Source organism: Mercenaria mercenaria, chromosome 7 (assembly GCF_021730395.1).
Source record: "Mercenaria mercenaria strain notata chromosome 7, MADL_Memer_1, whole genome shotgun sequence".
Lineage (NCBI taxonomy): Eukaryota > Metazoa > Mollusca > Bivalvia > Venerida > Veneridae > Mercenaria > Mercenaria mercenaria.
This window is the reverse complement of record NC_069367.1, coordinates 32,841,618-32,859,465: the sequence shown is the minus strand read 5'-3', so window position 1 is coordinate 32,859,465 and position 17,848 is coordinate 32,841,618. Positions and strand designations below refer to the sequence as shown.

At 32.0% G+C, this 17,848-nt stretch overlaps 1 protein-coding gene across 4 annotated transcripts; it reads right to left on the bottom strand.

The window, feature by feature from the left end:
• Window positions 1–2,281: 2,281 nt before the first annotated feature.
• Window positions 2,282–16,337, bottom strand: LOC123554576 (uncharacterized). Of its 4 annotated transcripts, none has more exons than XM_053548031.1 (10): window positions 16,192–16,337; window positions 12,179–12,294; window positions 11,602–11,786; window positions 9,855–10,003; window positions 8,902–9,000; window positions 6,471–6,507; window positions 5,588–5,765; window positions 5,208–5,283; window positions 2,916–3,174; window positions 2,282–2,569 (listed from the first exon to the last, which is right to left on the bottom strand). In XM_053548031.1, the coding sequence occupies exons 7-10, from the start codon at window positions 5,756–5,758 to the stop codon at window positions 2,365–2,367; spliced, it is 711 nt and encodes a 236-aa protein (XP_053404006.1). In that variant the 5' UTR covers window positions 5,759–5,765; window positions 6,471–6,507; window positions 8,902–9,000; window positions 9,855–10,003; window positions 11,602–11,786; window positions 12,179–12,294; window positions 16,192–16,337; the 3' UTR covers window positions 2,282–2,364. The 4 variants fall into 4 exon arrangements, with proteins under 4 accessions (XP_053404006.1, XP_053404010.1, XP_053404007.1 ...); XM_053548035.1 differs by having other exon boundaries at window positions 11,602–11,719; XM_053548032.1 differs by having other exon boundaries at window positions 16,188–16,225.
• Between the last annotated feature and the right edge of the window lie 1,511 nt (window positions 16,338–17,848).

The following is a 17,848-nucleotide window of genomic DNA, read 5'->3' as shown; positions in this document are numbered from 1 at the left end:
TCGAACGGAAAATGTCGATTGTCATTTCAGGTCCACTTCCTTAATCAGTCACTCATACCTAGAAAATTGTGTTATGTACTTACTATTAAGTATTTGTTTAATTTTTATCTTTGTTTCTTAATTTGTTTGAAAAGCAAGCAACTGAAGCAAAACAACACACTTTATAAACTATTAGCATATAAGAGAAATTGTATAATTGTCTGTAATTGAGAAAATCGTAAATAAGAAACAAACGCAATAAATGCGTTTATGTTCTTGTTCTTTAACTTGCAGCTTAGTTTTGTTTTTTTTTTCGACCAAATTAGATTCGTCAAAATTAGCCTTGTATAAATATGCCGCGTTAAGTCAGGTAAACGGGTATCATGTAACAGTTTTTGATCCGCAGAAATGGCGATTTCATATACGGTAAATGGGAGACAACTTCGACGATTTGTTAAATGCCGTACCATCGTACATTATAATCGGGTATTATACTGTGTTGATTATACGAGAAAAGACAATATATTGAAAAGAAAAATAGAAAATTTGTATTAATAAAAATGCCTCTTGAACTTAATTGTTATTTTTCGAATTTATACAAGCAACCAGTACAGTAATTATGTTGATATAACAGAAATACATTTCTCATGTTTTACAAACCATAATTTACCATGATTGACACTTTTCGTTTTTACGTGGGATGGTAATTATAAGAAATTTGATAAGGTATCGGGGATTCATTAAAGGTGTAAACAACATTAATGACCTTTTAGTTTTTTTATCATAACAATGACACTTGTGACGAAATATCATAAACTTGTTCCGGTTATTTTGCATTTTGATTTTTTGTTATGCTGTAAATAGTTAATGAGCTATTTTTTACTAGACCTTGTGATTTCGTAAATATTGATATCGTTTAAATAAAATGTGTTTTTACTCAAAATCAGTAGTAAAAATAACGCGTTATACGGTGACTTAAATACAAAAGCTTCTTCTTTCATTCCATTATTTATGAAACTGTATTATATGTTTTAAATATCAAGAACTATTTTTGAAGTATAAATGTCCAAAGCGTAATAATATTATCAAACTGAAGTTGATGATTTTATGTTAAAAACTCATTGTTTTATTTTAAAATAGATGAAGTACAGATATGCTTTTATTTGCCCACATAATATTATATTTGTACATGTATTCCTACTTAATAATATTTTTCTAAACCTATTAAATTAGATATAACAGTACTACAGTAGTATCTAGATCACAAAACATGTTCATGTGTATGTATATCATTTTATGTTGGTTTTATTTGCTATATTTTTTTATCAAATAGAAAAACTAATTCTTGTGAATTTTTTGTTCATTTTGTTCATTGATTACTTTCATTTAACGACACCAACAACACCTTAACTCAACACGTTAACACTGTATCTTTACTTTTATTTTCGAAATAGTTAAATGAACATTAACAAGAAAACACCGACGAAGCTTGCTTCAAAAATAATTCAATATTTTGGCTTTCAATTAAATGTTAAAATCATGGAAAGATGGTAAATGTATGTCTTCATATGTATTTCTATTTAGGTTCTGAATTAAGTGCCCTGGATCAATAAAACAGTAAAGATAATTAGTATGTTCTTTAAAAAAAAAATTTATTTCATGATACTTTGCATTATATTCAATCAATATATGTGAGTAGCTTAATTAGAGAGTATATAATAAACAACTGCTTCACCACATTTGCCTCCTGTGCTTTTTTTTATTTTACTTTTACATGTATTTGGTAAATGTATGTTTGGAATAAAGGAGTCAATTCAATTTTACTAAAATATCCACCTCAGTCGGGGCTAGAAGTCGTGAGAGGTGTTCAACTGCATATTTCATTACCACTCATGAACAGCTCGATCAAAGAGAGTCTACCTGCATGTTTGCTTGGTTGCGTTCTATGCTTCAAAAGGATCTTCTTTCATACTTTATTACACGTTATAGTTATTGTAGACTGTTATATAGTCTCCCTTTACAAGGCTTAATTTGTATTTATTCTATATTCGGTAAACAAAGGCTATATATCATTATGCCCTAACTGTATGTGTTAACTTGCATCACTTTGTTGATATATGGATATAGTGTCGGTTAACTATTAAAGCCGCAACACATACCACACAAGTTAGCAAAACTTCGATTTATTTCATTTAAGAACTATACGTTTTTGAAAACTGGTCCGAATTCATTGCATATGCATTCTGCTTGATATATATTGATAAATTAGGATATCAAGTTGAAATAAAAAGGACAACTAGAAGATTCTTAAAATGTTTAATTTATATTCTAAATAACAATGCAATATGAAAATTGAAGATTCGTCCCTGCTGACGATAAACTGTCTCAGTTTTGTCCAAATTGATTCTGGCGGATTAAATCAATGACCGATGTTCGTTTTTTTCTTTCGGTGTTGATAACAGTTCTGAGTTTTGTCGTCCATATTGGTTTGCGTATCAGCTGCAATATTACCTCTTCTTGCTCCCTTGGTTGTGCGGGCATTCTCTTAACCTGGATCCTTTCCATTATTTTGATATCTTGAACTGCTGAACTATAAGAAATAAAAGATATTTTACATAATTTGGGTGTAAAAATGGAAATGTATCCAAACAGTAAAATATCATACATGCTTAAGTATTTTTGAAAAATCAGCTTTGAGACCAATACCTTACCAGTTTACAAAATGTAGGTGCATATATATAACTTTACTCTAAAAGCGCTTAAATGGGGAATAAAATATACAACAAGATCCTTTGGAAGCATATAATGCAACCAAGCAAAATAATAGCAGACATGTTTTGATCGAGTCTGTTTATTAGAGGTAGTGGAAAGTGCAATTCTAGACTTGAAAAAGAACTATCTCGGTTCATAAAGGCGTTAACCTAATTGCAACTTACCGTATATCTAAGTCGTCAATTTTTTCAGCTTGCTGATTTATCAATTTTTCAAGTTGTGTCGACATCCTATCTCGCAGCTGCTTTTTATTGGTAGTCCGGTACAGTTTCTTTGCATCAGGAGGAAGCTGGCTGATATTTTGTTTGACATCTCCCAAAACATCTTTCCATTTTGTAGCATGTGCCAAGTATGACCTAAGAATAAGCAAAGTTTCCACCTTCCCAATATTAACTGTTCTATTTCGGCGATGATGGGATGCTCCTAAATGCCAAAATAAGCAAACGTGAGATACATGTATCCACAACTAATAAATTATTTTCTTTTCTAACTAAGTTTACTAGAATGTATTTGATCACGACATATAAAACACTATGAGGGTCAGCAATGATTCGTATTTGTGCAATAACTAAAATAAATATAATATGATTGTACTACTTCTTTCTTTCTTAAAATGTCCTTGTGTGTTATAACGTCCACTAAAACTTTGTTTGATCAATTGTGGTTCAGTCAAGGAATGTATAAATGCTGATATAGACTAACTATCCACTACGTATTCACTTTGTTTACTTATACCGCCGTTTAATTAGTAATAACGTTTTGAATAAGGATTAAGACCTACAAAAACACATCAAATACGACAAGTCATATCCCCTTGAAATGTAGTTATATAGCTAACACGACTTACATATACAAAAATATTATGTACAAATTAAAATATGTTGACTACGTGGATAAAACGAAAAAATAAAGGAACACTGTGAGGCACAGCCTTATAGCCGTCAGCGGCAAAAACACAATTATAGATGCTGATATAGACCAACTATCAACTACGTATTCACTTTTCTTTACTTTTACTGTCGTGTAATTAGTAATAACGTTTTAAATACGGGTTAAGGCCTACACAAATACGAAAGGTCATGTCCCCTTGAAATGTAGTTATGTAGCAGTGTATGTATGGATGCTAACTCGGCTTACATAAACACAAATATTAAATACAAAGTAAAGTATATGGACAACGTGGATAAAACGAAGAAATAAAGGAACACAGCGAGGCGTAGCCTTACAGCCGTCAGCGGCAAAAAACACAATTTGTGTTTATATCGGTTAATTTTGCACAAACCATCATTCTTTATAATATTTTTAATATAATTTATACTTTCAAAACACTGCATTCTATGGAGCATTTAAAACACAATGTTTTGGCAAGTAATGGCAATACCCGTCCGTGTGTCCCGTGGAAGCATTTATTCTTTTATACGAAGTGTTCCGGGTCATCACTTTATTCATTTGTCTGCTTTATTCAGTTAATTATCATACATGTATCGCAAAGTCAATACAAATATTGTATAACCTTATAATAACAGCAAACAGTGTTGAGTAAGAAATAAGAAGAGTTGTAAAGTTTAGATAGCATTATGATGATTTAATTACAATTGTCATCGGGTGTTTGAAGTATGATATTCAGGCCGATTATATTTCTAGAAATATTGTCAGAGCCTTAAACAAATTCCAACCTAAAGTTTTATTTATGATTTATTATCTTTAGTTACTTATGTAATACCGGAAAACGTCCTCAAAACAAATCCTAGCCATACTCCAGTAAATTCATTTTAAAAACTCAATTAAATGAAATGTTACTATCATTTCTTTATTCACATGTGTGTAATAGACAATAAAGCAGTTCAAGAAGAAGCTTTTTATAAATAATTTCTGTTACAGTAGCTGTTTATGAATTTCGAGCAAATTTTGATGCTATCAAAGACCCCCACCCATCTACATACATTTTTGTTTAGCATGTTTTTTCTCTTGTGTCTGACTTTCAGATACACTTGTTTAGTGTTCAACTCCTTTTAACACCAATGCCAAAGAGTTTATTTAAAAATAGGTTTACTATAAATTTGGGTTAGAAATTTTGTGTTTTGAATTTTGAAACCTCTGTTCTGAATTTTGACACCACAAAGCTTTTTGAGAAAGATGGTAAAATACTAAGTAGAAGTACTTGCAAGAAATCTTTTGAATTAGATACTTTTTTCCTGATATTCTAAGAAAAAATTTATGTTGTATTGTACCAGTAGTACAACAATTCAGCATATAGTACACAGTAACGGTTACATTATGTATTAGGCGTCAGAATTCATGATGCCATATCTAAGTAATGTAACGTGATATTTTAGGACTTTTTTCTGTGTTTCACATCCTCATATATTCCTTATTACACGTCAAAAAGCTTATGTTGGAATTAGTTTAACACCAAAAACCCAGCCTAATTCTATTTCTTCTAAAAAGAGACTTACCCTGTGGTACCTTTTCACTTGGAAGTTCATTTATTTTTGCTGCAGGGATATGACTGTAATTTGTCATTTCTTGATACTTGAAAACATGAAATGATACGTCAAAATATAATTAAATATATTTACTTCTTTTGTTTTCAGTTTAACTTAATCATTAGAATGTTTTCGGTAGAAAGTACATTCGGGACATGAACTGTCAACAATTTTCAAAATAATATCAAATACTTTTTTTTTGTTGAACTAGAATTTTCATACTTTTTACTTTAACTTGACTTACCATGAACGGAAACAATTGAGAGAATAAAAATCCAATAAAATGAATTGGGTTAGGCCTATAACTTTATGGAGCAAACGGGAGCACACTGTTTTTGGGCAATACCCACCTGATCATGTAATGTACTCGGCGTGTGTTCTTCCTCCAGTAAGTCGTTCTGACGTTGAGTCTGCGATGATATTTCAGTTGCAATAATGACGACACCGAGCAACACAGATAGCGTAAATAGTAACAAAATCAATTTTACACTCGTATCACAGACTATTATTTCCTTGTCCATTTTCAATCTGAAAGGGAAAAAAGTGTTTAGTCTTTTTAACTATATAGCGAAATAATTTCATGGGACATATTTAATAAACGACACTGTGTCTGAAATCATTAGTCCTCAAACTCTGTTTAATGTGGGGAAGATGGCAGTAACTTGCAACAGGTACAGAGTCCAGGAACACAAGTTAGGTTAACTTCCCGGCGTTATATGACTGAAGTACTGTCAAAAAACGGCGTTAAAACCAAAACAAACAAAACTTGTTTAAACAGACACTTTTTCTTTTTTTCTGAATATGCTGTATACAGATAGGTGTTGGTGTTATTTTATGCGAAATAAGTTCTGTTAAGTAAACATTACAATTTTATTAACTCGGATCCAAAGTACGTTAGGGCAGGTTTTATGACACCAGCGTCATTCCATTTATTCCAGACATACATGTTCATGTTAAAAACACACATATAGATACTGACAGGAATGTAATTTAAAACTCACATTACCTCTCAACAGATATTAATCTAAATAAAACACCTGTATTTGAATTTTAAGTTTCAAATTAGCTGAAAAATTGTCTTTTCCTATGTAATATGTTGAATATTATATATACAAACTATCTAATAAAATAATTATTAACTCAATCATATAAATCACATAAATCATCATGAGACTGAGACCGAAACATATGAAATGTTACTATATGAAATTATATTATTAATTAACAGTTTACCTTTTAATTACTTTAATTATTTCCTTCACTGCTCAAACTGTAATGTATTTAGAAATAATATTTTAATTTGTTTCACTCCCTGTATACCGTAAGCATAATTGTCTGCGTAGAACTAACAGCATGTCAATTGCATGTTCGTTGTCTAGTAGTGTTTTGAACATAAAGATATAAATAAACTGTTCTTTTTATAGCTCAAAAAACCCATTTATTTTTATACAAGATCATATCAGGTGCTATTAATAAGAGTCATAAGCTAGAATGAAATTGATAAAAGTGTAGAATTATCTAGATGTCTTATGTGCTACTTGAAATTCGTAATTATAGGTATGCAAATAATGCATTTGGATTCCCCTTGTAATGGTAATTGGAAAGTTTTTGTAATTTACTGAAATATATTACATTTGCCATTTGAAGTTTGACCTAATGTATTGTATTAATGCATTCACATGTATGTGCTGTTAAACGAGAATCCAAAGGAAGGCAATTTACTTTTTTCTCATTGCAATTACTGAAATTTAATTTTCTTAGTAAATAGTAAAAAAGGTTTAGGACTTTCTGTCAAAGTTTGTTCATACCAGTGTATACCGTTGAAAGAACTTCTTAATTTTAGAATATTGCTGCGAGATGTATTTCATACCCTGCTTACATGTTTATTTTGCATATGAATAACATTATAGAAACGTAATCAATAAGAATTTGAATGTAAGCGAAATTGCTTTGTTTATGAAAGTAAATTTTCACATTTTTCATTAAATCATTCTGCCGGCCCCTTGATTTTAAAATTCTCGTTACCTTGGATAATATTGGGTTTAAAGGGATAAACAGTCGGAATAATTGATGAAAAATTGAAATCAATTTCGTTATTGCAGAATCGATGTTTTTTTATATTTACTGACATTAGGCTTGATTTAAACATATCGATTTTTCTTCTTTTGGCAATATAAGTAACGCAAGCACGCAATTTTCTTCTTTTTTTTTTGCTAATCCGACCTACATATTTCATGTAGTGAAAAGAGTATTGGTCTAACTCTTGACACATATTTTCGCGACTTTACAAATGACACTATTCTAGCAAAAATAAATTATCGGTTAACATGGTAAAACAGCTACTCTCTGATTTTTTTGATTGTCTGGGTGATTAAATATAAAAAAAAACATAAATACACATATGTTTGTGTCTTGGAAAAATGGCAAAGTATCACTGTTAAACAAGTATTTAGTATTTTTATTATTATAAAAAAGGCCTTAAGTAATCATAAGCAACATATCCTAATGTTTGAGGCAATCGTCTTTAAAATTAGGCTGCATAGTATGCTACATACCTCTGCATTTCAGAACACCAATTATGAATGCCAATTACAATTCATTTTGTACACTGTGCAAGAACCACTTGAGGATGCCATCTAGTGTTTGTGTCTTTTTATTGTATATTTGTTCTTACTTGTAGTAAGGTACATGATTCCATTTATCTTAAGATTTTATAAAACATTTAGATCTATTTATATCATACCATAGAATCCTTATGCTGATTACATATTTCATATCATGTAAAGATAGTGAATGCTTTTAAGTAACTAAAAACTACAGTAAGATGAAGAACTATCGAAAAGTGCAAGTTACATTTTTATCTACCTTTTAAATCATTAGACAGAGCCTGTATTTATCAACATTTAAAATCTGACCTAACTAAGACACATTACATCACATCACAATCGAATAGATTGTTGCAGTCACATTTTCCCAACATAGTTATTGCGATGATATATTTGAATATGTCTGTAGGTGTAAAATGTAAGTTCATGCAAATTGTCATCGCTGATATTGCAAAGCAGAATTCACGGTCGAAACAGTAATTAATACGGGTCGGAGTCTAAAAAAAACCCAAAAAACATTCCCATCTACAATGAAGTTGTAGAGTATCACTGTTAGTGTATGGCATGAAAAGATGAGTCTGACAGCTTTAAACCCTGATCGGAATTTTAGTCCGGCATTGAAAAATAGCTGTGAAGACAGTACTTGGCCAATATGTTGCAAGTGTTAAGATGTGAAATAATTCATTTTCCTTTAAACAATGTCATAAGAACGATAATTCTATATAAAATGAGTAAAATGAGTAATATTTTAACCTATATTTAGCATGGTTAATACTTATGGCACCGAAAGTAACCTTGTTAATGTCTGGAATCTAAGCATGTATTGTTATTAAATTCCTGCAATTAAGAGGCTAAAATATTTTTACTTAAGACAACTGCAAGTTTATTTGTACCGAAAAAAACCTTTTAAGTAACGACAATTGACAATTTCTATTGCATTGCTTTTTCGGCATTCCTCGGACAAATACGTAGACCAACGAGAAGATTGCTTTTCGTAAAAACGGAGAATGACGAAACTGTATTAAATTATGTAGAACACGTAGTTGAACGGATATTACCGATTGTCATCACGGAATTACCAACAGCGGGATGGTCCAGACAACAAAACATTCAACCATCAGCATTGGTAGTATTTGCTCAGAATCCAGGGTTCAAATCTATAAAAGAGAACAGATGTTTGAATGATTATATATATCTATATCTATCTATGGTCTTGGTAAAAGTTTCATTGTAGAGTCTTTCGTGTCTATATATAAATGAATATGTTAAAATACTTATCTTGGAATATATTTATAACAAAACCTTTCCTATGCGGAGTCATAAATTTTGCAAGCTTCTCTGACGACAGGTGTTTGATACTAATATTTATAAACAGACACAATGTTTAATTGTTTTAGTGCAATTGTTATTCTATTTAAAGCAGTAGATCATATTGCAACTCATCAAATATCATAAAATTAATATCAGAGTCATGCAAGGTAGACAACTCTACATACCATACAGATAAATTGATTTATATGACTTGAGGGTTTATCTACTCGACATACTTACTTTGCAATGGATATGAAAACAAACAAAACATCACACGGCGTATGTCATAAAGTCATATGCTGTAAGTAACCTTTTGTTAATTAAAAAATGAGAAGGACGAGAAGTTTAACCCCAGTTCTGTAAAAACATCATTTTAAAGCGTAGAACGAATCCATTCAAAACAATTGCAGACTTAATTTGACTGAGTCCAATCATCAGAGGTAATGAAATGTACAACACCCCTCTCACTCAAACTAACAGCTAGCAGAGTCTTATTACAGTGAAATTAAATGTATGCAGTGATCCCAAAAGATCACGAAAATATGAAAAAACACCAAGTCCAGATACGGGGAGACAATTAACAGTCGCTGCACGGCACTTATCTAATTGAATATTAATGCCTTAAGTCTTTCATCTATGCTTTTCCCTTTCCCCAACATCCCCTTACCCCGACTTGTGCCTCCATTTATTTGATCCTTACATTTATTTTTTGAAGCAATCCCTCTGCAATACCTGTCTACTACAGTTTCGATTTGTTGCGGGCCTATTTAGCTATGTTTGGCTGTGGCTGTGTTTGCAGTGCTCTGTGCTTCCGAGAATTCTATCCTTAATTGTAAGTCTTTTAAAGTCCTTCGCCAGCATGCAAAATGATAAGTAAAGATTAACTCTTTGAACATCTTCTATACAAGGAAATATTTAACAGTCACTAACCGGCATACTAAATACATACAGCTGGCTCAATATCTGTAAAATAAATGAATATCATAGCCTTATAAACTGCATGAAGCTTTCCCATTTTTTCTACGAACTGGGGTAGTTGTGTGTCTGGTAAAAACGACTTAAGGGCGTCTAAAAATGTAAATTGTGGCACAATAATCAATTTCCATTTAGATCTGGTCAAATTTTATTTTACTAGCATGTAGACCCGAACGAAAGTACACTGTTAGAAATCAAATAACTGTAATAAGTACTGACTCTCACGATATGAAATATAAGTGCACCAAGCTGCGTGATACAATTCCTATTAAATAGGATAAATGTTCTAAATAGAATATAACTTCAGCAAGTTAAATCACTTTTTGTGGCCTTTCTTTTTCTTGCCGTGACAAGTTAATGCAGTGTGTTAATTGAACACTTTCCCGAAAAAGTACAAAGAGTAATATCATGCCTGTTCATTTAAAATTACTATAGCAATATGCAGCATGCATGTCATTATACTAAAATTTCTTAATGTCTTTTTACTGCAAATTTAAGATCTTAAAAAAAGTTTATTTTTCAAGCTGACCGTGTTAACTGTGAACATTTCTGACAATAATGTTATTAAAGCAGACATTGTTCCACAGAACTAGTGAAATATTTCGACAAAAAGAAACTTAATATGCAAAGTATGTACTATCTAGAGTTGTGAAAACTATGTAAATATTTCAAAGAAAACAGTTTTATACTTCACTTTGATAAGTTGATACGTACCAAGGCAGTATTCATATACTTGCTAAAACAATTCATACCTGATTATAAAAATGATGGGTACCCCTGTTTATCATGCAGCTTCACAACGTTAAGTCAAAAATATGTATACGTTTTTGTCAAAGAAAAATTAATAAAGTTCCAGTAATATCAGCTATAGGCCAAACACTATTGAAAAAAAATCAAAACCTGTTAAAATCTACTTTCTTTATGCTTTATCAACATCAGCAATGCAGAATGGACAACTAAGGTGACCAGGGTGCTTGTAAAGCATGAATTAATTAATACAATACCCTTTTCACACCACCAATTGTTAATCACGTAAAACAGTTTGTTTGTTTGTTTTGGGTTTAACGCCGTTTCTTCAACAATATTTCAGTCATGTAACGGCGGGCAGTTAACCTAACCAGTGTTCCTGGATTCTGTACCAGTACAAACCTGTTCTCCGCAAGTAACTGCCAACTTCCCCACATGAATCAGAGGTGGAGGACACAATGTCGTTCATCAAATAGTCACGGATAACATACGCCTCGCCCGAGGATCGAACTCGCGACCCCGAGATCTATTGAGCTAAGTGGGCGAGCTCGTAAAAAACAGGTTTTTGGCTTGTAGAAAAGTATGAAACCAAGTGTAGTTGGCATAACTTTACTCCGTTTGTTAACGTAAATTAGGCAGCACATTGTATATTGTTGTGAGTTTTTCAATAATTACATTATCTTTTAAATAATATAAATAAATGTTCTGTAAAAGGAGGAAAATACCTGTTTTCTTTATTCTACGTTCGACCATGTCCGAGGTTTCCTTCTTTCTTCAGCGAGTTGTAACAAATCCGTGTACCATGAACATTCTTGTATTTCAAAAATCAGGCCGATGTAATACCTAAGGTATAGATAGAATCATATGGCGGTTGATTGTTGTTGCTGACATATCGACATTTCCAGTGATCCTTTAAACAGAAAAATGGATGGTTTACTTCCTGTTTGCAGTAAAAATTATTGCTTTGAAGCCTAAAATTCTGAAATACGGACAAATTCATGCTCGATATGTAAGGATGCTTAATGTCACTACAAGCTTGTTTTGTCGTTTTTATATTATCAATTCTTACTACTGCAGCAATGATTAGAAGTATTATCAAACTGATATCAGCTGAATCAGCATATTTGTAAGGTACCGACCCTCCATTTAGACTCTAAATCAATAAAATCAAACATGAATCTAAACATAATTATAAGCAGAATAATCGGAAGTATTGTTAACATCACATACACAACGAACCTCTACAGTGACTTCAATGAAAAAGAAAATCGTTATGATATTAGAAACGTTCAATATACAAACCGAATACATGAAAGGTTTGGAAACAACCCAGAGGGAGCATTTTTTTGCCTCATGTCGTTTCTCCGTCTGCTGTGATCCTGTTTACTATTCCCCTCTGTCTGTCTGCATTTAAGCGACTGTAAAATCAAAATTATTCGAACAATTAAAATTAAAATCAGGTGAAGCGTTTAAAATATTTTTCATAGTGATAGTAGTATTCAAACTTGGTATTTCTTTATTTCATAGATCACCCTTGCATGGCTAGTTAATATGTTTTCAAACATTCTCATCAGATGGTGGGCTCAACTTCTCAGTAAGACATGGCGGAATTCCTTGCCTTTAGACACGCATTCGACCGACGTCCATGTAAGGATGATATTTCTGGCCAATGATAATAAAATGATTTTTCACCTAAGAGTGAAACTACAATTATTTGCCATAAGTAAGATTTCTTGGTCAAAACGTTTGTAATATTTTTGGTACATTTTGTATTACTCCTTCAACGTTGTATCCGAGCCCAAAAACTTATCAAGAGACCTGCCTTTAGCAACTTTTAAGGAAAGCACGAGAAAAGCGAGCGAAAATTCAATATTAAAGTCTTTAGATGAAATCCAAAAGACATTTAAGAGTCCTTATGAGGTCAATGAAACACTGACCCCTGTGTATGTAAAATATTTGACCACAGAGACTCACATTTAACAAACATTGTTAGAAACTGATGCTGTTACATGAAAAATACGTTATTCCAAACTTTAATTTCTGAAAGGTTTCCGTGTATGTAGTTATATACAAAAGTACGCTCACCTGATGATGTCTCAAAATGTAACCTTGAAAATAAAACCGCATTTTACGGCTTCAATTTTGTATCCTTGTCAACAACAAATACAAAACATGTTAAACTAATTAAGCTGAACCCAAGTACATTCCTAAAAGACATTTTTAAGAATTTCTTATGAGTTCTATGAAACAACATCTGTATACATACCACATCTGACACTTACATTGAACACAATTTGTAGAAACTTTAGTTTTTTTATATTTTAGGTTTCTGAATAAAACTAGGCTAACGGTGTGGTATGTCAAAATTTGACAATTGGATTTTGCTTGAACAGACCTGACAGCAGACCACTAGAAATGATTTTATTAATTTCATGTACTTATAGGGGAGCTGAAAAAATTTTGGTGTGTGATATTGGACCATGGATTTTTTGTTTGAACAATCCTGACAGCTGGTCACTAGCAAATAATTTTTATTAATTTTATGTACTTATAGAGGTGAGGAATAAACTTTTGTTGTGTCAAAATTTGACCACGAGACTTTGTTTGAACAAACCTGGCAGCTGACTTCTAGCAACAAATTCTATTATTTTCATGTACTTACAGAGTAGATGAATAGATTTTGTTCTAAACAAAGCTATCCCTATGTGACTTAATGTAAAATATGCTTACACAGGCGGATCGTCTTTAAACATTGTTGGTAGGTGACCAGGCTTCATGTAAAATGTTTTTCCTCACTCAAAGTCTTACTGAGTTTATAATAATAGTAGATAAGTGTTATATTTATAAGTTATTTGCGTCCTTATGAGGTCAATGAAACACTGACCCCTGTGTATGTAAAATATTTGACCACAGAGACTCACATTTAACAAACATTGTTAGAAACTGATGCTGTTACATGTAAAATACGTTATTCCAAACTTTAATTTCTGAAAGGTTTCCGTGTATGTAGTTATATACAAAAGTACGCTCACCTGATGATGTCTCAAAATGTAACCTTGAAAATAAAACCGCATTTTACGGCTTCAATTTTGTATCCTTGTCAACAACAAATACAAAACATGTTAAACTAATTAAGCTGAACCCAAGTACATTCCTAAAAGACATTTTTAAGAATTTCTTATGAGTTCTATGAAACAACATCTGTATACATACCACATCTGACACTTACATTGAACACAATTTGTAGAAACTTTAGTTTTTTTATATTTTAGGTTTCTGAATAAAACTAGGCTAACGGTGTGGTATGTCAAAATTTGACAATTGGATTTTGCTTGAACAGACCTGACAGCAGACCACTAGAAAATGATTTTATTAATTTCATGTACTTATAGGGGAGCTGAAAAAATTTTGGTGTGTGATATTGGACCATGGATTTTTTGTTTGAACAATCCTGACAGCTGGTCACTAGCAAATAATTTTTATTAATTTTATGTACTTATAGAGGTGAGGAATAAACTTTTGTTGTGTCAAAATTTGACCACGAGACTTTGTTTGAACAAACCTGGCAGCTGACTTCTAGCAACAAATTCTATTATTTTCATGTACTTACAGAGTAGATGAATAGATTTTGTTCTAAACAAAGCTATCCCTATGTGACTTAATGTAAAATATGCTTACACAGGCGGATCGTCTTTAAACATTGTTGGTAGGTGACCAGGCTTCATGTAAAATGTTTTTCCTCACTCAAAGTCTTACTGAGTTTATAATAATAGTAGATAAGTGTTATATTTATAAGTTATTTGCTTTGTATCGGGAAATATGCACGAGTTCTTCAGCGGAAATATTGCGCGACTTTAGGAGCGCAATATTCTTCCGCTGAAGAACGAGTGCATATTTCCCGATACGAAGATAATAACCTTTTTATTACATACGCATCTACACGTATAAATATTGTGTAAATATCATAAATATGTTCAACAGCCTGAATAGGATTGACAATACTGAACTAAATAGAAAAAAAATAGTGCAACAACATACACTGAATTACGTCACGCACCCGATATGAAATTCAGGCGCCAGTGTATGGAAAAATATTGACGTTTCCGGTACCAGTGTAACTTAACGGGGAATAGAAACGAGTATGTAATAATTCTAAAATACAGAACAAAATTGCACACACCTTCTCGATAGTTCAATATTTTGTTCTCTTTTTTTTTCAGGCATGTTTTGTCAATTTCCAGTATCTTTAACGAAACATGCAGATAATAACATGCTGAATTTGCAACACACTGGACTTATTCAATGCTATCGTTTTATTTTATCCATTTCACGACATCTTACCAATCGCTAAATTGTAAGTTTTAGACATTTATTTATATCATTTTGAAACATTTTAAATTTAGGTTAAGGCCTTTAACCGAAAAAAAATGATATTATAACATAACACAATTTCTTGAACTTTAAATTTGAATTTAATAATATATTTTTCTACAGGTGTAAACAGTTCATAAATGCACTTAAGTAATATGAAAGATATTGACCAAAATACCGACGGAGGCGTGAGTAATTTTGCTGAGTATTCATTTAATTTTCTGTGTTCGAACGAACAGCTTTCTAGACATACGTATATGAAGATACTTAAAAAGCATAAAATGCAGGCAAGCAAATTATCAACAGACTCAGTTTCATTATTTCTGTTCATGACAGGTAATTATATGCGCAACACCTCTTAACACCCCACTCCACAGTTTTACAGAAACAAAGATCCTATGAGGCATGAGATAATGTTTTCACTGAGTACAAATAATGCAACCAAGCAAAATATTAGACTTGGGTCGATCAAGTTTGTACATGACAGGTAATGATTGTAAATCATCATCATAGTCTGTAGCACGTTTTAATAGTCATTTCTTAAAAGGCCCTTTCAATTATATAAAAGTCCAAATACAAATCTTATGTTATAATACCATTCCAGAGAAAGATATCCACAGGAAGGTAATACATAAATTCATTATTAAGAGGAGCAAGTCTTACGAATGCGTGTTTAAAATTATTAGGGAAATGACGTGTTTTGTTCATTCTATATTTAGATAGATGACCTATATTTTAACTATGGAATGTTGTTTATGTTTGTAGTTCAAAATATGAATGATTCTCGTTACTCAAACGGAACAGATACTTAACATTAGTTTTATCCATAGGGAGAGAGGTACAGTACAAACATGCGTTTTCGTTACTTTATTAAGTAGTTTTGTTTAGAACAAAGAAAGTTATATTGTTTTAAAGCGGCAGTGTCAATAATTTAACGTACCTACCTAAAAGCTGATCCTGGATTCGGAACTGCGTTATTCCCTGTTTTTCACATAAACGTGCAGATTACATACGGTGCTAAACACATACATTTTTGATACGATCACACTATCAAGGACGGCGAAATAGCATGTATACATGAAATACTACTACTTTATCTAATCATGAGACGGGATCATATAACTTAGGGCGGTGATAAAGTGTATGTTACATGTGACGTTTTATAGTCCGTTTCTTTTATATACCATTTTGTGGTTAAAATGGATTTAATTTATGAACTTTGAGACTCATTTTCGTAGATTTAATGAAATGAATCCTAATCAATTTTATGTAAAGCATATATAATAATTGCTAGGAAGGAAATCTTATACTGAAAACATATCAAAATAATGATGTACTTACTATTGTATAAAAGTCTTGGTTTACCTTTTAAAAAGATTTGCCAATGCATTTTTTTTTGTAATTGTTATGTCTGTTCTTAACGACATGTGACTTTTATTTTTCCGATTTATTTACCTTTTCGATCCGTTTTGCTAATTGATTTGTTTGGTTTAATGTAGCACCGATAAATTTATAGGTCATATGACAACTTTCCAGCTTTAATGGTAAAGGAAGACCCCAAGTGCCCCTTCTTGTATTATTTCATCACATGTGCCCACATGGGTAGATGGGTAGAATCTTATTTCATATAGAAGACATAGAAGTCAATGGTTATTTTGTCTGTATTAACCGCATTTTGATAGAAGTCAGAAAATAGCCCGCCCGCTTAGCTTAGTAAGAAGATCTACTGACTGCGGGGTCGTGAGTCCGATCCCTTAGCGAGATGTATGTTCTCAGTGACGATTTGATAAAAGACATTGTGTCTGAAGCCATTTGTCTTACACCTCTTGTTCATGTTGGGAAGTTGGCAGTTACTTGCGGAGAACAAGTTTGTACTGGTATAGGATCGAGGAATACTGATTATGTTAACTGCCCGCCGGTACATAACTGAAATGCTGTTGAAAAAAGGCGTTAAACATCTTTCTGACTTTCTGCTTTCAGACAGGACATTTCAAAGTTTTCATTATGTAAAACAAATACGTGAAATTTTATAAAGGCCTATTAGAGTATTATATACAAAATTCTACGGTATTATTGTGTCATAGAATAACACGTTTCAACGTTCTGTTGCCATAACAACTGGAGTTAGTTTTGCAGGTATTGAATTTAAGTTGACCATCCAAGTTACAATCTGGTGAAGTTTCAAAACATTTGGTTAAGAATGAGATGATATTTGTAAAACTGTAAGTCGGACGACAAACAACTTCTGATCACATAAGCTGTAACTGGCCGTCCGAGCCCTAGTGCTAAAATCAACAAGCAAGCTTTAATTTAGAATTCCTGACTGTAGAAAAAATATGTCGAAAGTAATAACATTTTATTGATACGCTCACTTGCAGTAAACAAAAACATTGAAAACAGTTTTAAGCGAATACAAACACTTTCAACAAATACTAACTTATTGTAAGTAAACTATGACAGATTTGTCGCAGCAGAAGTACGAACGTACAGACAAACAGACAGACGTACAGCGCTAGAAATTTAACACAATTACTTATCGAAAAACCTTTTTCCTCGTATATCTTACGAAAGAGCTTTAAGAAATATGTGAGCTTGATATCG